The 23,770-nt window shown below is 37.5% G+C and overlaps 1 protein-coding gene across 5 annotated transcripts in view; it reads right to left on the reverse strand.

Annotated features, from left to right (window-relative positions):
- Positions 1-23,770, reverse strand: part of sntg2 (syntrophin, gamma 2) — a 93,607-nt gene that overhangs the window by 23,473 nt on the left and 46,364 nt on the right. For all 5 annotated transcript variants that reach the window (XM_027274698.1, XM_027274700.1, XM_027274696.1 and 2 more), the window contains 4 exons: positions 15,969-16,093; positions 8,923-9,052; positions 6,994-7,032; positions 5,438-5,554 (listed from right to left, as the gene is read on the reverse strand). In XM_027274698.1, coding sequence (XP_027130499.1) covers positions 5,438-5,554; positions 6,994-7,032; positions 8,923-9,052; positions 15,969-16,093 — 411 coding nt within the window. The remainder of the gene's footprint in view (positions 1-5,437; positions 5,555-6,993; positions 7,033-8,922; positions 9,053-15,968; positions 16,094-23,770) is intronic.

The raw sequence follows: 23,770 nt of genomic DNA on the forward strand, positions 1-23,770 counted from the left end.
TTATTAAGTACTATAGTTTCATTTATAACTTATTTTATAAGATCCTCTTATGTTTTGCATTGAAGAATTATAAAGGTGGCTAGTAGCTAAAGCTGTCAGTTGAATGTGGTGAAGTTAAAATGTAGAAAAGTAGAAGCATAAAGTAGCATGAAAAGAAAATACTAAAGTACAAATACCTCACTTGTACTTGAGTAAATGTACTTACATTCCACCACTGAAAAAACCAGATGAAAAGAGCTTCCATGTTTTGTTCAAAAGTAAAAACTTTCAAAGCATGTTGACATTTATCATAATACAAATAAAGAATCCATAAGATATTTTGACACATTAAAAAAAGGACAGGTGTGAATAACAAAAGTAATTCAGTTAAAGGGTCCTGCTGTTGTTTATGCTGGCTCACTGTCATAACTTAACTGGGACACTTGAACAGAACAGAGCCATAATCCAAGTATTATATAAGTAGTGTATATATCATTGTATAATACACAGTAGTATGTATATTTAAATACAGCACTTTTCAAAACAAAGTTTCAAAGTTGAACAAGGCGAAGGCAAATAAAAACAGACTATTCAAACAATACAACAATAAAGTACTCAGCAATAACACAGGCTGGAAATAAAACAGTGTGGCTAACATTAATCAAAAACTTTGAGGGACCCTGAGGGGACTGCAAAATCCTGGTCACCTTTACTTTTGAGCTAGCAGAGCCCTGCCTGGGGATCTCAAAGGGACGCAGCAATTCAGCGTTATGAATGGGAGCTAAACCATGAAGAGCTCTAAAGCTATTCAGTAAAATTCTAAAGCAAGCTTGTTTAACTTTGCTGAGATCACCAAGGTTCAACTGTCGTAGTATTGTAGAGTAAAACCTGGAGAACATTTTTAGAAAGACAGTTGAAAGAAGTGAGAGATTGTTAAAGTCTGTGTCAAACTGGCTAATGTTTGTAGTGACATTTCTATAGCACAAATATGAACATGATAGCTGTAATATATTTTTGTGGGGGTTGGCTGGATTTAGCTATTGCATGCATCATAGAGGGGGACACCCCACACATGAAGAACAGCACATACTATCAATTTGAAACATAACTAATGTTAACAATTACAACAAGGTCATACGAAAAAGCAGAGCCTGTCTTTGGGTTTATTTATCATACTGAGGTCAGCACATAGAATTCATCATCATATAAATCTGTTTCTATATCGAAACTAACATCACTCTCTCCACATCTTGTGTCTAAAAGTTTGCAGCATTCTACACTGAGCATTTTTATACATAGCATGCACACTAACTGAGACCAACAAGAGGCTACTCAGTTAGATTTTGTTTTCCAGGGCGTGTTTCATTAAAGCACATGAACTAATGCTCTCCTGGGTGCACATTCAAGTCCTCTCTACCTCAGGGATATTGGTTACTGCCATATTTCAACAAAAGCCAGAGTACAGGTCTGGCATTTCACAACCCACTAGCTGCATTCACAGAACTACAATTTCAATGACTCCACAATACATCTATTATGTTTCATGCAATCAGTTAAAATTATGGCTCATGACTTCACTCACAACACCTCGTAAACGTGATTTGTTGGTCCTGTTTGACTGGTCTGCTCTGTATTCAGATAGTTTACTTCGTCTCTCACCTGCTCCCAGGCTATAGTTATGTTTTTTTGCCGTTAAAGCTAAAAAGCACAAAAAATATATTTTTTTAGTTTTCCTCAGCTTCAGAGAGAGAGACTTCAGTCTCAGCATCAGAAACAATCTTGCATTTCTTTGCTTATGGCATGTTCAGCTGAAAAAAGACAGTAGTGACATTTTCTGCAGCATTTAGAAAACTTTTGCACCACATAGGATCAATTAAGGCCAACAGGTGTCTTTGCCGAAATGCTGATTGTTTAAAAAGAGCAATATTTGTCAAAGCTTACTTACAACTTAGTATGCCCATTGGGAAATTTAAATAATAAAATGACCTTTTAGATTCATCAAGAATTGGGAAACCTTTTTCCAGAACATTATAAGTCCCATGAGAAAATGCAGGCATCACCCACAACGTATTGAAAGATCTCCAACAGTGATAGTTTTCTCTTTGCTGTGGCGATGCCCCTAGCACAAAGAAAGATAGCTCACCCCCACACAGGCCTGTTTGATGGTATCAACAAGCTCAGTTTGAGAGTCTCTGCTTAAACAAGGCCAGACTGTAGTTTGTGCCATGGCAAATGCTGGGGTGACGGTCTCTAAACATGCAGTATCCATGCAGGGAAGGGAATTGCTAATATGAGCGTTTTGGTCAGCCATGTTATATGCTACACAGTGGTGGTCAGTGCAGGAGATTCAAGCAAACTGCAGAACAAACACCTTGAGATGCAATGCAATGGCCCACAGCTGGCATATAATCCATGTTCACCTACGTCATGCATGAATGCAAGAATTGCATAAATCATTTTTAGTATCCTGGATTCATTTCCCTCAAAGAGGCTGGTGTCAGTGGCATGTCAAAGGGCAGTGTTGGCTGAATTCTCAAGAGGAAATGGACTGCTGGCTGAGAAACAGCTGGCCGACCCCGTTAGCTCTATGTCACAGATCTCACGAGGCCAGACTATGATCCATCTTGAAAGAAAAAGTTTGTGACATTTTGGGAAATAAGCCTTTCTGCTTTTTTGCCAAGAGCAAAATACGAAGATAAACACCACTAAGAGCAGCAGCCAGCAGTTGGTTATCTTAGCTTACAGTAGCATGTAGACTGGATACTGGTTATATCTTGTTTTTCTTTCATCTGTACAAAAAGATGAAGCTATTAAAACATACACTTTAACAAATTTGAGGTTGCCAGGCAACCGTTTCAGACTGCAGGAAGTAACTTCCCCCAGCTTGTACTTAATGTACAGAATAAGAGTGGTGTTGATGTTCTCATAGAAATACAAATGTCCTTATCCCTTTAAGCTACCAAGCTATTCAGATAGTCTCAGAAAGACTGCACAGGGGATCAAGGCTCTGATTCCACATTATGAGGGTCATGAAATATGAAATCTTCCTAGACCGATCATCTTTGTCATCCTTGCCTGGTTTCCTGTTTTTAAGGTGAAGATCCAAGAAGATGCTGCAGTGGAAGCAGCATTATATCCCTTTGATACTACATTTCAGCTTGCAGGGCATTCATTGTCACCGTCCTGCTGTCACCACAAGATGAAAGGTCCCTCTTGAGAGACAAGGTCCTTAAAATGGAGTTTATAGAGCCTCGGAGTGAGTGACAGGAAACAAGGCCCCAAATATACAATTTGAGGTCTGTCCTTGATGCACAGCTTTGAATATGATTGAAATCCTGTTGTAGCCTCAAAAGTATAGAAGAGAAAAACAGGCACATAAAAGTCTGTTTGGGAACGTTCGAAACACAAAAGGTGAGGCAGTGTAACTTGTCAAACAGTGTTAAAGGGTGACAAAATCTCTCCAGAAGAAGGCAAGACCGGACAACAGAGACTGAACAACTCATAATGTGCACACCCCACCTTGGCACTGTAAATAACAAGGTCCAGAGAGTAAACATGATTAACTTGACGAAACGGTCGCCTAATGAAGTAAGAACATGAAAGAGGCACATTTTGCACTGTAGTAATTTTTAGACTAATAGAAGAACATCTTATATCACATCACAAACAAACAGCATAAAGGGCTACATCGTTTGTTCACTGGCCTTGGCAGTCAAACCAAGGTGCTTTAGGCTGATACTGGACCTGTATTAAATAACATCTAATGGCCAGTGTCAGCTTCTGGTTCCTCTTGGAGCACATGGGAAACATTTTATAAAATAGGCAATAAAGTTTTAGTTCCATAGTACATTTTATCTCTTCACTCAATTTTGACAATCTCTATTGCAGAGTAGATTTAATTTAGGTAACACACTTTGTTACTCCAAGGTCTCCTGACAATCTAACCTTAAGAGGACTTAATTATAGTATGTTGTCAGTGGAGGTAATAAGTGTCTTAATGTCCAAAACCTGCAGGCTTAGAGGCTTTCCACCTCTGGCAAGAGCATAAATTCCTCACTGCCCTCAATGAATACTTAATTTGACCCAAATGTGCAGACAATAATCCAATGAAAACTATGTATGTCCAAAAATAATTTTTAAACCTAAAACACTAATGAGCACCACAGATAAAACTCTATGTTTGCACAGTCATCAGTGAACTGTTTTAAATGGATTTACATTGATTGTGTTTTATAAATGGTGGGTGGTTCAGAGCCTGACTATCCTGTTTATGTCTACCTCAGTTGGTAAACTATACATGTAATCACATAGCACATTGACCTAATCAAAGCTTTTTTACTATTTTAGATTAAAATCAGCATAATTCAGGCTAATGGCCATCTGACACTGATATACATGTATCAGTCTGACTCAAAACTCAAAATCTTACTCATCTAAAGCTATCCTTTTATCTATCCTACATACATACTGTAACAGAACATCTAATTGGCCAATAAGATTCAAAGTGCTGACCATAGACAGGAGAGAATATGCACACTATATAGTAAAAAGTCAAAATTGTCAAAAGTGGAGATACCTGCAAAAGCATGTGGTAGCCATTATTTTCTGTGACTGTGGATACTTTTATGATGAGCAACATCTTGTACCTACTGCACTCTGTCACCATCGTCACAGTGAGGAACACCGTTTACATATGTAACCAAAAGGAGTGATTGGTTGATGTTAAATTGAGAGGTTCTTTAGCAGGTTTTGGCAATATATTTTAGAGCTGGATGTTGAAGTGATGCTGGTACTGGTATTGTATGGTTGGTATTAAGACACTTTAAACCAGATTTGAGTGAGATCAGCTGTTATGAGTTTGGCTGGAATACAAACCTTCAAACTAAAGGTTGCAATGGTTCACAACTGCCAATGAAGTGTGTTTAACACAAAAACCTCAGACATGGCAAAACTCAAGTCTAGCTTCACTAGTATTCACAATTAGTGTTGAAAGATCTAATTGACATCTTATTGTAAAAATGAAAATAACAAGTGTATAATCATTGTTTCACTGCTACAAAACAGCCAGCTATGATCACAACAGATAAATTCATCACCAGTTACTGCATGCCTGTCTTCTCTTATTCAATTATAACTGGAGCATACAGTATTTTACAGATGCTGCCAACTTGTTTGAAAACCATGCAGAACAGTGGGGGACAATCACAGATCAGTGAGCAGCAGCATAAAAACAAATTGACAAAGGCGCTGAACAAATCCTTTTGCTGAGGCGAGTCCACGGTACTAATTAATGTGTAAATGATGTAGTCCAGTGAAGTGAGATATGCTTCATACTTTGGAAAGAGACATTTTAAATGATATTAAAATTAAGATGTATTATTTGATTTAGAAAGGTTCCATATATATCTGAATGAGAAATGAAAGGTATAAAATGGGAAATTAATAAAATACTACTTACTGGGGGATTTCTGAAGATATAAAAATATGGTCCTCTCAGTGCCAGGAACTTGAATGCTGAAGTTCTACCAGCAGTGGTACCCTCTAGACTTTCACATGCCCAGCCCATGTGAACAATCTGCAGAGACGTAGAGGATGACATTTATGCAATTTTACAGTTTCAATTAAAAAAAAGTGTACCCACAACAGAAATCGGTCCTTCCTCAATCAACAGACTAGATGTGTCACAATCTGCTTTTGTCTTTCTTCTCCAGCCACAATAGCCACATATGCTTTCCACCAGATGCCCCCTGACTCTCCCTCATTTCCCATCTACCCACATGTTCCCTCTTTTCATCAGTCCTGCAGTTACCTGGCCTAGTCCACCCACTCCTCACACGCAGCTCAATCAATCAAGTCACTATACATACAGGTCTGCTTCCTTTGTTCCTTGCCACCATTAAGTTACCACATGCATCTTTGCATCTATATACAGTGGATCTGTCATAATCGAGACCTGTTAATTACATGTATGGACCTTACTTTACTTACTTGTTCGTTCTTGTTCTTACTTTGGATTTTCCATCTGCCCTCTTGGATCAGTTTGCATGTGTTAGACTGCTTTCCTGGTTTTGACCCTTGCCTGCCTCACTGTTGAGTAAAGCCTTTGTACTTTTGGTTTTGATCATTAAATCATTGAACAGCATCCGCTCTGCATCTGTCGTCTGCATTTGGGTCCTATCCACTGCATTCCAGTTCCCACTGCACATCAGTCGTGACAAGAATAGTAAAATATGCACAGTCAAAGGGACTAAGTAAAAGGACTACAGTGAGGGATCTTTAAAAGATACTTGACTATACAGTGGTGCTGCAGTCTTAGCTGCAATGCAACAATTGACCGGGATGTTTCTTTGCTTTCCTCTAAGCAGCACATTTGTACCAAAAAAGTCCTGTTACACTCACTTCTAAATCTTGTGATGAACAATCCTCACTAGTCTTATTTGCCTATGTGAATAAAGAGGTTTTACCAAAACCAACAACACAACTAAGCACATCAGACTGCTAAACATGTGGTCCCTAATGTTTACAAAGTTTATTAGCTTATGGATTAACTCGAACCTGCCAGCACAGCTACAGTTGTATGCAGATGATGCAATCCTGTACACATGTATAACATTTCCTCCAAAGAAGGGTGAAGCAAAAGCTAGCCTGAATCCTTTGTAACATGAAAGAAAGTAACCACACCCAGAAAACTGTGATGGTCCAAACTTCCAATTAAAATCTCTTATCAATCTGCAGTGTAATGGAGGATTGACACTGAACAAGAAATCCAAAATATTGAACACGGTCTGTTCTGATGATCCATCCCTAACTTTACCAACAGATGTTGGACATTCACCCAGTTCACCCAATCAACATACTGTACAATATAACCACAGCATTTTTTGGTTTCTCTCTGCCTTAAACAGCATTTCCTATCTGCATCTCTACCACAACTGTCAAATAAGGTATACTATTAACAGTGATTTAAAGTGATTGTTGTCCTATATTAGATGTATTAGGTCAGTGTCACCATACCTGGTCATCTGAGGAACAATATTTGTTGATGATCTTTATCTAAGAGAGAAATAAAAACAAAACATCAATCAATGACATATACAATTAATCACACACACACACACATACGCACACACACACACACACACACACACACAGCACCCTATTTATACATCTTAGCTGTTAAAAGCAAAGCAACTGACATAAAATTTGATCTAGATATTAAACCTCACTGCCACAACTGGCAACATAGAATTATTCAGAAAAGCATCCACTTATCCTACCTATTCACACAACAGTGGCTCCGACGATTGCTCATTAATCATCTAGAACTCAATGGCTGATGTACAAATAAGGGATGAAAGCTTATAAAGTATAGCATAAGTATGATGTTTTTTCATTTGAAAGAGATGATAGATATAAAAGAAGAGATGATTTGATTAAGGAATGCCATATTTTATTCAAACCCAGGATGACAAGCGCTTCAGCCAGTTCAGTCATCAGCATGTACTAAAACAGCTAATTTTGGTTAATGTTGAGGCTATAAAGTGCTCTAAGATGCAAGACCACTGAAGCCCACAGAAATATTAAGAGTCTCAAAAACAAATCTAACTCTTTCAATGTGTGTCGAGAGGTAGTTTAAAAAATACAAGAAAGGCCCATATAAAAATAGAGCCTATGATACAAAGAAGAAGAGCAAGCAAACATATTTTAAAACCTGTTTCAAAAAGTTATGTACCTTTCTTTTTTCCTTCTTTGAAAGGAAACATTGTTCAACCAGAAAAAATACTGCAAACCAGTGCAAAACATTTTTTACATTGTTTGGACCACTGCTGTGTCAACATATCACACTCAGTATGATGGTTGCACCTTTCTCAACTCATCTCAGTTGCAAACGGAAGGTACACTGTCATCTAAACCCTCATTACTGAGTACTAATGAGCTGTCCAATGCGCTCTGTTTTAGTCTCTCTAAAAGAACATCAAACTGCATCAAGTAATCCTCCACTATGCCAGATGACAGTCATTCACATTAAAAACACATGAGGGACCCCGAGGGTGTCACAGAGTCTATTTAAAGGTTGTAGGTCATTAAAACAAAAGTTCTGCTCTCTCCCAAAGCAGGCATACAATTACATCCTGATTGGCCATTTAGCAATCACACTCCTCGTCCGTAATTAGGTGATGCAGGCGTGAATTAATCACACTTTTTAAAAAAGGCAGCTGTGCAATCCGCGAGCACGGGCATACAGTACGTCTGCATCCTTACCAAGAATGCATCACATCATCAGTGTGATAATCAAAGTGAAATAGGAGGAAATGAGAGAGAGAGAGACAGAGAGAGAGAGAAGTGCACATGTTGAATGACTACTTAGCAGTCATTAATTAGGTATGAGAGAGCCTCTTTTTTGTCAGCAAAGGGGAGAGGTGCCACTGTGAGTCAATGAGTGCTTGTCAGGAAGGGTCTATTAAAACCATGCTACAGTGTAGTCTACGTGGCTGTGAGAAATCAAAAGGAGGAAATACATGGAACAACTGTGGGCAAAACATAATTATTACAAGTTTTGATGCTTTTCTTATTAAGATGTTATCAAATTTAAAAGATCAAGTGGATAACAGGATTAAATGCACTGGTTGAAATTTTGTGATTCCATTAACCACTAATCTGCCAATTTAGATTACTGACCGAAAGTAACCGTATAAATCTGACCACATGGTATAAAATGCCAGATTCTCAGAGTTAAAAAAAAAAAAAAAAAATTCAACAGAAATACGCTGCATTATTTAATGTTATGGCAGAGTATTTTTAAGCTAGAGGATGTTATACGAGTTCATTCCAGTTTTCACCAATTTTAAATTATCACAAATCAGTTTTTCTTCCCACGTTCATTCCAAATAGAGACTCACGGGAAGATCCAACCAGGCCTCTAACGTTCAAAGATGGACTTACATTCTCCTGTGTCAAGTCATTGATATTTGTAGATATTGCTTGAAGCCAGTCTGTGCTTTCTGCTGCAGTGCAAAATTGAAGAATATTGGTGTTGGCTCCATCCAAGGCGAATACTTCAAAACAGTTGGACCTAGAGGAGCATAGAGGTCAAAATTAGACAGGAGCAGTGGAGAAGATTGAAGGCAGTATTGCACAAAGTGAAGCTATTCGTTAGTTCTGTCAGGTTACTTGAAGTGGTAAGTCTTGTACAGCATTACGAACAGCAGAGCTTCTTTCATGAGCTTAATGGCCTTGTGACACATAATTATGAAAATATCTTCACAACAGATGGTCTGAAGAGGCACTTCATGAGCACTTACATAACCTGAGAATGACGGTCATATTTTCAGAGAGAATAATTCTCTAATCACATCCTTTCTGTGGTAAGGTTAGAACAGTTTTTTTTGTTTTTTTTTATGAAATTAAATGTCATTATAAGATAAATAAGATATAAGAGCTCAGCTAATGGCTGCAATTACAAGGCAACATGGGCAGCTTCTCTGTTTTTAACAGTGTGAGCATGAATATACTGCAAATTGTAGCCGGAGTCAAAATGTTAATGGAATACTTCACCATTTTGGGAAATAAAGCTTCTGGAAGACAGTTTGATATCTGTAAATATAAAGCGAATTGACATGTTATGCGTAGTTAGTTTAATCTCTACCAACATCAGAGAGTAACAGGGTCAATTAGGAGTTTTCCAGTGAGTTATGTGCCACAAATATTTCTTGGCTGGAGGCAATGACTTCCTGGTTCCCTGACAAATGCACCAGGTCATGATATAGTCCAGCACATAAATGGTCTGCCTACATAAATGCTGGTAGGCAGACCATGTTTTTTACCATTGCCATTTAATCAGCAAATGGATTTATTAGTATTTGTTATTGGAAATCTAAGAATCACACATCTGCTATTATAAAATCCTGTGGTTATTTCCTGTTTGCTTTCAAATTGAAATACACCTCGTCTCCACTGACAGCTTTCGCACCAGCTCAAGCAAATTGCACAAACCAGGCAAATGCACCAAGACACATTTTAACCAAACCGCAACAGCTTAGGTGTGAAACCCTTATGGCCTTTTCAGACACAATGTGACTGGCGCTGCACTTGCCAATGGGTTCACTGCACAGCGTTGCTTGACCCAGTAAAACACTGTTGTGTAAAGCCACTCGAAATCATAGGTTTCACAATGCAGCGGTGTTATTGCGTTGTGTCTGAAAGGGCCAACACTCTTCAAGAAAGCAAAAATCCTAAACTAAACAAAGGTGAAATATTTGTTTTAATATCTTGCTATATCCAATATATATCATATAAATAACTAAATCCTGAAGAATATACTGAAAAACAACCAAAGAACGTCCCTGGCATGATATTTCAAAATGGGCTACAACATGTCAAAATAATACACCTTGCAGTTTAAGCCAAGAAAGCTTCTTTTCACAACCAATTTACAATTTGCCCTCATTTGGGTTCATTTTTGGATTCTGTCATCTCCTTAGAGTGCCTTGAGGTTAAGCTCAGCGCTTTACTAACGCAATTAAATTTCTCAGTAGATAGGATGTTGATGAGGTCATGTGAGAGAGATCACACTCATCAGCAAAATGTGATACTTTCTGACATCTAATTTCAGTGGATTTTCACACTGCTGACACATTTAGCCTTTGAGATTGTTGCCACTAAACATGGAAGCAGTTTTGAGAGGTGATGGTTAAGCAATCCTATTCGTTGAAATGGAGAAAGGGAAAATTTCTTATGACTAGAAGAAATGTTTAACATTAGGTAGTGCACACGAGAAGAGGGGAGATGATGTGGAAGAACGTGAGGTGAACGCTGATCAACACAAAAACAATAGAAGGCATCAAATGCACAGTATGAAGAGAGAAAGACAGCTCCTAAACCAAACACTCCACTCCAACACAGAGCACTTCTTTGAGGTTAGGTTACAAGTCAGCATTCCTAACAAATCCTCTGGTGAGCATGACTTCCATAGTGTATCTGCAATAGGCTTGTTAAAATCTTATGTTCCGCTGCCTGTGTACTGACCCAGTGATTCTCCAGGGGTGATTTTCACTGGACTTAAATGTCGTTTTTGAATTTAACAAGAGCACAAATTATTTCTGTGTCACTGTACCTGACTGAAATTAGCTTTATGCTGTGATTTGTATAACTATAAACCTTAACTAATAGACGCTCAGAATAATTTCTTTAAATGCTTTGTCTTGCAAACAAAAACATCTCTACTTCTCTTTTAGTACTGCAGAGATAAAACGAGCAACTGATTGAAAAACATAAATGTATAGTATATCAGTTAGAACCCTTTCAATTAATGCAAAGCCTTTGAGCACATGCGGTAATGGTGAGAACGCAAGAAGGGATGAAAGTGTAAAAAAAGAAGAGCTCCAAAGGCAGAGATTAATCAAAGCAACAACTGCTGGCGTATCCTTGTCAGGACAACACAACCCTGTCAGAAAGAGCTGCTAAACCTCTTCCACCTCCAGTGAGCAGGACTGAAATCCTCACTGAGAGATAACATCCAGAGAGAGTGCGATTCTTTTCATACATCTGCACCATTCCCAATGGCAAAAAGAACTATAGTGCCTTGCATGCTGACTTGGCGGTAATAAATCCACCGAGACAGACCAAAGACATATCACCCAGTCAACATGCAGGATGATACATGAAGAATATAAGGGGAAAAGGTGTTTATGAGAGGAATCCAGCTGTTAGTTATAGTGTGAATGGCAATGAGGGGGAAATTGTGCCATGTCTACTGATTACTGAGGCGGGGAAATAGGCAAGCTTTGGGGCATTTCGTTTTCAGCATAATTAATCACAGGAATGTGTTTGCTTTTGATTTCCTACCAAGAAATGTAACTCTGAATCTGTGACACTGATCAAAACAGTAATGCACAGCTGAAATTAACACATGGGAATGAATCATCAAAGTCTAATACATTCTTTTAATTGAGTAATTTCTATGTAACTGATGGATAATGCTGAATACAAATTACTGCACACCGTTAGATAAGAAACCAAGCAATAACACAGAGTGAGGTAGGCAAACCCTATTAATTTGCAAGTTTCCATTCTCGTTTAAATATATCCGTTTTGACAGCTTAAACAAAAGGCTGAAAAAAAACCTCCCTGACAGACTAAAGAACTGGTCAGATATGTCAGACTTGCCACAAAAAATAGGAAAGAGCTGTGTAAAGGAAAGTAGCAAGGCCTGTTCTGTTTTGTTTTTTTTACTACCAGCTGTCTATGTGGCCTCCTTTTTTTGAACATGAACACAAGAACAATTCCCCAATTCCCCACATGGAGCGGATTTAAATTGGGTAATCTCGGGAAAAACTTTGTGAAAAACTATTTGTCATCCCAACTGGGAGCATATGTAATAGCAAGGTTCACTAAAACATTGTATAACCTGCCAGATACAAACAACAAGATCTGTAGAGTCCGCATCAACATTAGATGAAAACACGGACAACACCTTTACTAATAGTAGCTCTGCATGATTTACCCTGAGACCCTGTACTGAGAGTTATGCAACAAATATAGCCCACCACTGATATTTTTCAAGAAGCTATCATTTGTAGCTTGACTGTACTTTAAGAAATTTAGAGCTGCTTGCAAATGTGCTTGTCAGCACTAGTCTGTCACAAAAGCTCCCAGAGCTTCTCTTTATTTTTGTTACATGTCATTGAAGAGGCAATATATGCTTGGTTGCTAAATGGCTTATACGGTTTATTATTAAGATGTGTTTGTACCATCAACTCCTGTCTCATAACATGTCTTAAATAAGACATAACTGGTTAAATAAAGCTAATGTGCTATGATAGCTTCCTTTATTGTGGACTCTCAGTCCACTCAAAGGTCAACACTTTTAAGACAGCTTGCTATGGGTCAACCTTTGCATAGCTCCAATTGCTGCGATTGCATTCGAGTGAATTCATTTTAATGCAAAATTAGCCCTTCTTAAATCCTGCTGTGAGCAGGCCTTTGTGGAGATATAATGCATAAATAAAAACATGAGAAGACAAGACAAAGTGCCTAAAGTGAGATAATAAAACATAACTTATTTGATCTTTAGCTTAAACAGTAACAAAACCAATTATATGAAAGATGGATGTGAGATGAATAAACTGGAGTTTGAAAATGAAGCTATAACTTTTTTATGAAACCAATTTGAAAGAAAAACAACCTAAACAAACTAAGTAAAGTTCCTTTGCTGCCAAGCTTGACAAATCTTTTTGTACAGCAGAGATTTATTTCCAATAGTATGGCTAACTGACAGGTGGTTTCAAAATGTCCTACATTTTTAACAATTTTACAAAACCAGGCTCCATTTGGGGTACCCGGTGCCAACCATGAATCGTTCACATCCAGCCGGGGACGTTTACTGTGTGTCGTTCCGCAGCACTCGTTAATCTTACAACTGTAGCTGTAACTCTTGTAGCTCTGTTCTGATAAAGTCCAAGTAATTTTTTATGACATATTACTTTGTTTTTGTCAATAATAAAATGACCAAGAGGTCATGCAAGTACTAGATTAAGAACAGGAAGGATTATCGTAAATGGTGAATGAACCGACAGTATGTCTGACTGTGTTCCTTTGAGATCATCCTGACAAATATTTTCTGTTGTTTAATCCTGTTATCATCCACACCGATCTGACCTGTGTTTGTGCATTCTGATATACTCGTGTCAGACATATTTTGTCGACTAAACTCTGATACTGATGTGCTCTTTGCCTTCAGGGCTCCTTATTGATCGAACTCTGCTATTCCTGATTTAGCACTGGGTGATCAGGTTCAGTGTGACTAAGATAGAAATCTCATTGATACATTTATTGAATATTTCACTCTGTATTAAGCAGTTATTAAACTGTTGATTGGACTTAATATCTAACCATTTGGATTCCTTATCCGACCAGTCCTCAGACAGTGATGTATGCTGTGCTACAGATAAACAGCAGCTGTCTTACTGTGGGCTGATAACTACTACTGAATCTTTAATGTTTTAAAAAAAAAACTTTAATGATGATTGTTTTTCAATATCAAAATCATAACTGGAATATTTTTTATTGGCCAGGTATGTGTACATATACAAGACATTTGACTCTGGTGTTATGTTGCTCTCAGTCTACATATACCAACATAGAAAGATATATCAATATATATCTATATGACTATCTCTATAGATCTAGACCTATAGGTTCTATACTTTATTGCAATTTTATACATTCATTTACACTCATCTAAATGAGTGTATGGGGGTCTTGGAGTCACTGTATGGAGGCAGCACTTAATATTGTGAGCGACACTGCCTTCTCTCATTGAGACAAAGAGCTGCTGTATGTTTGTGTTTAGGAAAGCAGGTGTCATTTTTATCACCATTATTCTGATGGTACTCAAGATGAAAGGATATGACTTTTCTGACACAACCTCCCTAGACACAACAGATAGGTAAATAATGTAGAAGCCACTACAGAGTCAGACAACCATGATGAGGGTGTCCTGACCTCAACTGAAGCTCTGTGAATTGTAGCTTGGACCACTAACAGGTAAACAGGTATTTTCTTGTTTTTAGACAATCAACCAGTTAGCAAATACCTTATACTGTTGAAGCATTAAATGTGACCACTGATGGTACTCCATCAGTGGATATATAGACTAACCACAGAGCTCGGCTTCTTTAAATTTTAGGCAGCATCATGTACTGATAAGTGTATTGATAAATCCTCCATTCTCCTTGGTCAAGCTTTAATAAATATTTCAGTGTAACACATCTTGGACTCTGGACACTTTCTCTCCACTAGCTGAATTCTCCACATGACTAATCACTGTTACCATCGATACTTTTTAAATTTACCAATAATTTACCATGCAGTAACTATGTTGGATGATGATAGAAGTTCATGAATGGTTAATTATTATTTATGAGGTTTAAATTTTAGCAGCCTTAAGAGAAGAAGACAGGAGGAGTATAGTATTTTTGCTTATCTTTGGCAGCTGCCTTGGGCTTAAAATTGGACAATACCCAATGAGGTGTCCAATAAACAAGTTTAATAAACATCTTTAATTAACTCAGCAGCACAGTGGTTTATTGTGTATTTATAATTAGGAACCTGCAGTTCCTATATTATGCGACTAGACACACCCTAAAGAGCAAGAGACTTCTGCTCGTGTGCTGCTCGAGGGCACAGTGATAAGAGAAAAACTTAAGGTGAATGATTTCCAATATGAATAAAAACTAATAAGAAAACATAAAATTACATATTTCATTAAGCTCCAGTCATTCAGGTATTTAGACCATATGCATACACCTAAAAATGGTGCAATGGTGCCAAACTTTTGAAATATACAAATATTCAAAGTTAAACTCTCACAATAAGGTTTGATTCAGACTATGAAAGTTACCCGAGTATAAAATGTGATAAAACTTGCTAATTATGCAAATTTTTCTTTAACAATTTTTTTCTTGTCAGAGAGGAATGAACAATTCTGTAATTAATGTCTGTCATTAGTGTACTACATATATAGGATTGAGCTGTTATCAGCTATTACTCCTATAATAATAAAGCAGGGAAAATGTGAGAAGTTCATGAAGAGTTTAACAAGCATGGTGAATGTGATCCCTCCAGTCTTGTATATTGCGTAAATGCTGATTTCTGTAAAACAATAAAACCTCTTAGGGGTTTGAAAATAAAATAAAAAAATACTGATTAAAAAGCCTCCAACTGTGAAAGGACTGTAAACATGGAAATCAATGCAAAAAGGACAGGCAAAATAATCAAATGCATTTACAAGTTCGACCAGCATTCTCACAGTCACACCTTCTGAGCCCAAGCCTCACAGCTGCGGTGACCTTTCAAGCCGTTTATGCCGGTGCATAGATATTGGCATTAACATCCTCTCGCCTAAATGAAAAGTGCTTGCTAAGCCAACAACTGTGCTCAGTGAACTGTGTACCTTAGAGGTGAATTATATCATGCTGGATTACCCTTACCTTAATTTATCTGTGCCAGCTTTGTATCTGGAGACTCTGGCCATCAACAAGGGTATGGAGACGGCATCCAGCCAGCGCTTCTCATACTTTGGTTCATTAGCTGAGGGCAAAGGGGGTGATGGAGCCTGCGTGGAATACATGAAGAAGGCGATGAGCTTCCTGCTATTCTAGTCCTTTTGATCATTGAAGATGTGGTACAGATGCACCACTTAAAAAGGAACAAAGAATTTCTTTCTTAACCCGAGTTAATCAGCTGTACAGAATGTAAACATCAAAATGAAGTACTTTGACACAGAGAATTCCTTTAAGGATAACACCTTTAACGATCGCTGCCTAATTAAAGTCCTGACCTGCTGGTGTACAGGCTTGTCTCACCTGGGTTAATTGAATTGTTTTAAATTTCCAATTCAATACATTAAGCAGCACTTGTAACATGATTATCAAGTGCTATCATTGTCTTTTATTGTGCAACGGCAGTCCTCTTCTTTTACTTTGTTGGTGCTTTACGTAACAAAATCTTCGTCATTTCTTATTGGAGCAGACAGCAGAGCAGTGATATGAGTCAGTTCTGCATTAGATATAATACATTTTTGTTGTAGATATTTAAAATGTAAGTAGCTTCAATAAAGAAACTGATCTCTGACTACAGTAAAGTGCTTAAATCATACATCATATTCCTTTTTGTGCTAAAATGAAAATAAATCACTGACAGTTCTAATAACCATTCATCGTCTAAGTAATCTATTAGACTTGCTCTACACACTTTGGGTTTACTGCTTTAGGTGCAATAACTTTATTTCAAGCTATACAGTACAGACACATCCACGAGTAGAAAATAGTAAAGCTATATTTCCACACACACACACACACACACACACTCACAAGTGGGTCCAGAGCTTGCTAAAAAACAAACTGACAGAAAAATACCTCAATATTTTATTAACGAACGAATGAGGCTAGTTTTGATACAATCTCAACTACATGTTGTGGTGCTATGAAGTCATGTTAAGGGAAACAAAACAAACACACTCGCTGTTTGAATTGATGGATTGCATTCATCTCAGCAGCAGTTTGTCCGTCTGAGCTCTTTTTCAATGGATTTATGAAAACAGTGAGCCTGCAGTATGAGCTTTTGACTGTGGCAAATACACAGGTGCATTTAGGATTTTCATAGGCAGTAATGAGCATATGAAAAAAAAAGAAAGCTCAAAAATGCTTGGTTTCTAGCAATAATAAAGGTGTTAATGTGGCATAGAAACGGCTTTATTTTTTGAAAGCTGTGCGCTGGGTGCTACCTGATGGTGGCAATATATATGGCAGCAAGCAGGACTTCAAAATACTTTAGAATGCACTTTACAGAAATTCACTGTCACTATAAAGGTCAACACTTCTTTCCTCACATTAGCAGTCTGCTGCTCAGAATAGGAAGGAGTAAAAAAAGTGTCTAATAGGACACTCTGTGCTTGTAAACACTGTCTCACATTCAAACTCTTGTGCTAAAGTTTTCTATTTGACAATGGCTTGAAGGCTGTACGATATTGGATGGCTACTGTATAACAGTGTGGTCATCAAATATAATAAATCCAAGGTAAATGTTTTTGTATAGCACCAACAAAGCAATTCAATGTGTTTTACATAAGGCATAACAGGCATTAAGGCAAGATGTGGATTAAACACAAGCAATAGGATTTAGAAGTATTAAAAAGAAGTTTATAGTATAAAAAGAAAGAAGAAATTTTGTTGGACTTTGTTCCAGATATTTGGGGCATAAAAACTTGTTTAGTTGAGTATACCTAATGTAAAAATACATGTAAACAACATGCATTCAAAACTTAAATAAAAGTAGATATTGTCAGAAGAATTACTCATTACGCATGAGCACACCCTGTCAGTTTTGCATTATTATAGATGCTTTATTTATTATTACCTACGCAATTATGGATAAGCAGCATTTTAATGTTTTAACTGTTCAAGATTGAGCAAAAACTTACTATTGACCATACTGTTGGCAGCTTAATCAGCAGTGATTCATTGTAGTTTATAAAAGGTATCGCATGACTTGTATGCAAAATCATCCATACATATAGTCCCTCACACAGGTGTTTTCACTTATATATCTGTCAAATATAACATTAAGAGCACTGACAGGTGAAGTGGATAACACTGATTATCTTGTTATAATGGCATCTGTCACTGTGTGTCACTGATATATTAGCCAGCAAGTGAACATTATGTCCTTAAAGCTGATGTAGTAGCGAGGATTTGAGTAACTTTGACAAGAGCCAAACTGTGATGCAAGCTGTAGCTCTTGTGGGGTGTTCACAGTCTGCAGTGGTTAGTTTCTATCAAAAGTGGTCCAAGGAAGGAAAAGCGTTAAACTGGCAATGGAGCTAATTAATGCATCTGGGGAGCGAAGGTCAGCCCGTATGGTCGGATCCAACAGACGAGCTACTGTAGCTCAAAATGCTGAAAAAGTTAATGCTGCTTCTGAAAGAAAGGTGACAGAACACACAACACATCACAGTTAGCTATGCTGCCCCATACACAACAGACCAGTCCACATGTCCATCTTGAACCCTGTGCACTGTGGAAAGCAACAACAATGGGCACGTGAGCATCAGAACTGGACCACGGAGCAATGAAAGGAAGTGGCCTGGTCTGATGAAACCTTTTTTTCTTTTACATCATGTTGATTGCTTACAGGACTTTAAAGGATCTGCTGCAACATCTGCCACATACCACAGCACACCTTCAGAGGTGTAGTGGAGTCCATGTCCCATCGGATCAGGACTGTTTTGGCGGCAAAAGGGGACCATGATGTATGTTAGTGCTATGCTTGATTGGCATCACCCTCATTTTTGTTTTGTTGTACCTTTGGGATGGGAAAACAACCAGCTCATGCACTGATGAAATTACATAATTTCCACCATCGCTTACACTTAACTAGAGGTCTAATAAGTCTAATAATAAGTACCTCTGCATAAATGTACTTTTCATCAGCTGAATGCTGTTTCTCCAGGTTTAGTTTTGTCTCTGGGGATAGTAAGCGGACCTGTCTCAGATGATCAGCTCATAACACAGCAGCAGGTCAGACATTTTCAGTATTTCGGCCATAAATCATTCAGTGCTTTATAAACCAACAGCAGCATTTTATAGTCAATTCTTTGACATACAGGAAGCCAGTGTTAAGATCTGAGAATTGGAGTGGTGTGATCTACTATCCTCGTCTTTGTGAGAACTCTAGCTGCAGCTGCAGCTGTCTGATCGAATTTTTGGAGAGAATCCTGAAGATAAGTGCATGGGCAGGTTTTTCTAAACCCCACAGAGACTTAAGTCCTTTAATTTATGATACTTTCTTTAGGTGATAGCGGGCTGATTTGAATTATGTCTCATAGAATTTTAATTTCTTCCCCAAATGTTTTCTGAAAACTGAAATTCTATTACACTGACTCCTCCAGAGGGTTTGAAGGAAAAGCTTGAGTAGTCTGCAGTCTTGTTCTGGACAGTGTACTGCAGCAAAAAGCTGAAACACACAACAGCAGCATCCAACATCCTGTGTTAGAACTATACAATTACCTACACCGGTGCCAGATTACAACTTCTACTTCATTGTATTCAGCCAAATAGTCTCTGCACACTTCTAGGTTAAAATATAGTATCAGATACACATGTTCACAGTGTTAGAGCAAACACAGAACTGAGGTTAAAGAGTTATCAAAGTACAAATTACTTACAGCAAGGAGAGACCACAGCATAACCCTTACCCTGACAGAGCCTCCTTCTAAAATCTAAAAAAGCCAGACTGGAGACGTGGGAAACTCCATTTAAAGCTTAGTGAGTCAGAAGGAGGATTTTTCAATCAGGATTCACTTGTATTGGAAGCAGAGGCGTCTCGATTGAATTTGACTTTGGATTTTAAAGGTAGATTTGATTCAATTCGATTTTCAGTTTATTTATTCATTTATTCAGCACTGACAGTTATGCCATTGCTCAGATCAGATCAGTTATTTTATGCCAGGGGTGTGAATATGTGCAAGGTAGGCAGTGTGGAGGCCCATGGGCTAGAGGGAGCCCATAAGGAAAACAGACCCTGCAACAATGCGTTGGGCAGAGAATAAGCCCTTGTGAGTGATTTAGCTGTGTTCAAAGACAAACTCACATTCAATTAAAAATTGTGCCATTTGCTATATGTGCCCCGGGAAAAGGCAAACCGATCTCTGTCTTGGTTTTTGTTTGTTAGGTAAAATAGTCAGTATCAACTGGAAACAAAATTATTCTATATAAACAATAAATAACATATATAAAAATAAAAAAAGATTTAAGTAATTAGTAATTTGTTATTTTCTTCGGTATTTTTGTCATATACAGACAATGATTGGTAATATAATGGAACTTATCATCTGACAACACAATATGATATACAGTATCAATAGCTTGCACTGAGGCCTGTTGTAACTAAATTACACCATGAAATTGCAACTGTCATTTACATTTTGAAATTCTTGAAAAGATAAGCTACATGGTATGATACAGGAAGGTCGCCTTGTGTGACGTGAACGAGAGTCACACAAGGTGTGTGCCATTAATGCAACATAACTATGGCGTTTTCCTGCATTCTTGACAGCACAGTTGTGTCAAAGATAAATGTACAAATGATTGTGTATTTCTGCAAGGAATTTATTGTGTTTTCTGACAATGTATTCTGCTAGCTTTTAACAGATGCTAACTCTTTTATTTTGTTGATTGATGGATGCTAATTGAAATGCTCTTGTGCAATGCCTTGCTTGTACAGTGTTTAAGTAAATTGTGTTTCTATCTCTGTATAATTTTCAGTTTTACAGATTTAAATAATAAAAGTCTTCATTAAAAGTAAAAGAAAAGTCAAGCCTTGTGGTTTTTTGAAGGATTCTATCCGTTATCTGACTGTCTAGCTTTGCATAAGCATACGGCACTGCCAGGGCAGTACAATGGGAATTTATGTTGTAAATTTTTTTTGAAGCTGTGACCAAGTGGCAGAATGTACACATAGAATAAAAGTAGTCCAAATATTGATCCATGTAGAACACCATAGATAGCCTTATCAGGAAGATCAAGTATATAACAAAACTTTGTTCTGTTACGCCAGGCAAGCAAAACCCCTTCAAGACCGAAGAAGTCCTCAAGACATTCTAGGAGGGTATAATTTTCTACAGTGTCAAAGGTAACACTCAACTCTAGTAAAAGCAAGACAGATGTAAGATCGGAATCCATGGCAGTAAGTTGTTTGGTACTCAGATGCGCTCTTAGTGTCGGAAACTCAATGAGAAGACTCTTACAAGATAAATGGGCTGTGAGTTAACTGGTAACCACTTTTTCTAACATGAAGGCAGAGTTTGGAATCAGTCTGTAATTGCTTAGTGTTTGAGGATAGAGGTTAGATCTTTTCAGTAAAGGATTAAAAACAGTGGGTACAATACAAGAACTGAGAGATTTATTGATGCTGAGAAGGCTGCTTCCAAGCAGAGTAAACTGTTCTTCTGTTAGATTGCCTAGAATGAAGTCTAGAGCACATGTGGCTGATTTACAACTTGTAACCATTTTACAAAACTTGCACGTATATTTATACTGAAGCAATGATTGATTCCTTTTTTATTCCTTTTGGTATCAAGCCAGAAATGTTTCTTCACAGCACAAAACAACAGATCGTCACAGGTTTTAGATGTCAGCCTCCAAAATGGTTCAAGATTTAAGGGTTTCATGAAGCTCCCTCTGAGACTGATGGCAGTGCATCAAAAAGCATTCATTCTAAAGGTCCTGAAGCACAACGTGTTGACAAAAGCTTTGATAGCTGGAAGAGTGCCACATTTAAATGCAAATCACACCATACCTAATGAAGAACAGATGCATTACACGTTATCTAATGAGTTACAAGCTTAGAGATCAAATAAGTGAAGCTTTAGCAACATCAAATAGTGAATCATTCCTGCGGCTAAAGATTATCTGTCAGCACAAAATCCCCAAACTCCTCCAAACAACGGAAAACAATCTGATGTAGTACCCGTATCATTACACACAGTACAGGTAGGCGTGTGTTCATCACAAAAGAGTCAAATCACCTACCTTCCCCTGAGTTCAAAATGACTGAACACATTACCAGAGTATTAAAATAGCCTCTAGGTGGAATTAAGTCAAGAGTGAACAGCAGAGGAAAAACTACCTACCTGTGCAAAGTCACACATCATTGCTAAACTACAACATGTCGCATGTGGACCCTACGTCAGCTCCCCACCAGTGATTACTACACCTTTAAAGAAATGATCATCCTTTGCTCCATTTATGTCAACCCAGAACAAAATGTTTTAGTTAACTCTTAAGCGGAGCGCTGCAGAGAGGTGGTGAGGTGGCAGAAAATAGAAAACTATCAGGCTGTCAGAGTGGATTACACTGACAAAGCACCTGCCTCTATCGCAGAGCTGGAAAACTATAGCTACAGTGTTGTTCTGCACATGAGTCAAACAATTAAAAAGAAGGTGCGTAAGTTGAGAAGAAAAAAAAATCTCAAGCAAAAACATGATTGTACTTAAAATGCCCTCACACCGTGAAAACGACACCCAAACAAAGACAAATTGTGGGCATGTAAGGATTCTGAGCATTGAGTTAGTAAATGCTAACATGTTTACACAGACCTTTAGGCACGTTTATCATGGTCACCCATGGTAAGCTTTATTGGCACGAAACACAAATGATAAGTTAAGTGATTGCCGAAGTCAATTAATTATAAAAATTCATTTATGCTGAGGGGAGCACTAAATTACAGTAAATCTTGACAAGGTGACACTAGTGTCTACAATCATCTTCAGGTGGAAATGCAAAGCAAACCAAGAGACTTTAAAGACTGCATGCTATCTGAGTTACCATGACAAACTGTGGATGTCATGGGTTTAATGCCCTATTTAGCCACAATAAGATAAACTACAAGTTAACTATGTTTGGTTTGATTTGAACTGGTTTCAGTGAGCAGAACAACATATAGAAATAGCAATATGTGAGAATAGCAACACCTGAACAGTGAGCATGTGTTAATGTGAATGAATAAGCAGTGCTTTTATTTCTTGTTATAAATACTGATGAAACTGTCTTGGCCTTTAAAATGTTTAAATGTTAAAAGATTTTGAAAATCTTAGCTGAGTTTGGCACAATTGATGTTGACATTTTTGACACACGTTTTTTCGGAGGCAGAAATGACGATATCTGGACAGGATCCTGGAACTGGACTCATTAAGGTAGCACAACATCTATTTTACGCTAAATGTGACCATAATTTACAAAATGAACATCATGCTGTATGGAAGCAGAATTCAAACTAGCGATTGAGATCACAAACTCATGAGAAAACTGTTAATCAAGGGAAAAGTAGGGTCATTGTTCCAGAAACATCAATACAATGACAATGATTTTTTTTTTTTTTTTTTTTTTTAAGTCACCTGCTGGCCATGAGAAAGAATGTGGGTTTAAGATTACATAGTTTTATATATGTATATATGCATATTATTTTCCAGAGTCTTGTTATGCACTGGACCTTTGAAGTAAATAATTGTAAATAAATAACATGTTAAATGTAAATTAATCAGGTTATCAATCATAAATGATACCGAATTCACACTGACAAAATATTCAAAATACCAAGTGCTTTTAATATGGTTTTAATGTTAGGCTTCAATGTTAATTTAATACAAAAATTTTATCAATGATTTAATCATAATTTGGTATCTGGGTAGGCTTCATCCTCTGGAGACCATACATGTTAAAATTTCATGTAGAAA

Source organism: Larimichthys crocea, chromosome XXIV (genome assembly GCF_000972845.2).
Source record: "Larimichthys crocea isolate SSNF chromosome XXIV, L_crocea_2.0, whole genome shotgun sequence".
Lineage (NCBI taxonomy): Eukaryota > Metazoa > Chordata > Actinopteri > Sciaenidae > Larimichthys > Larimichthys crocea.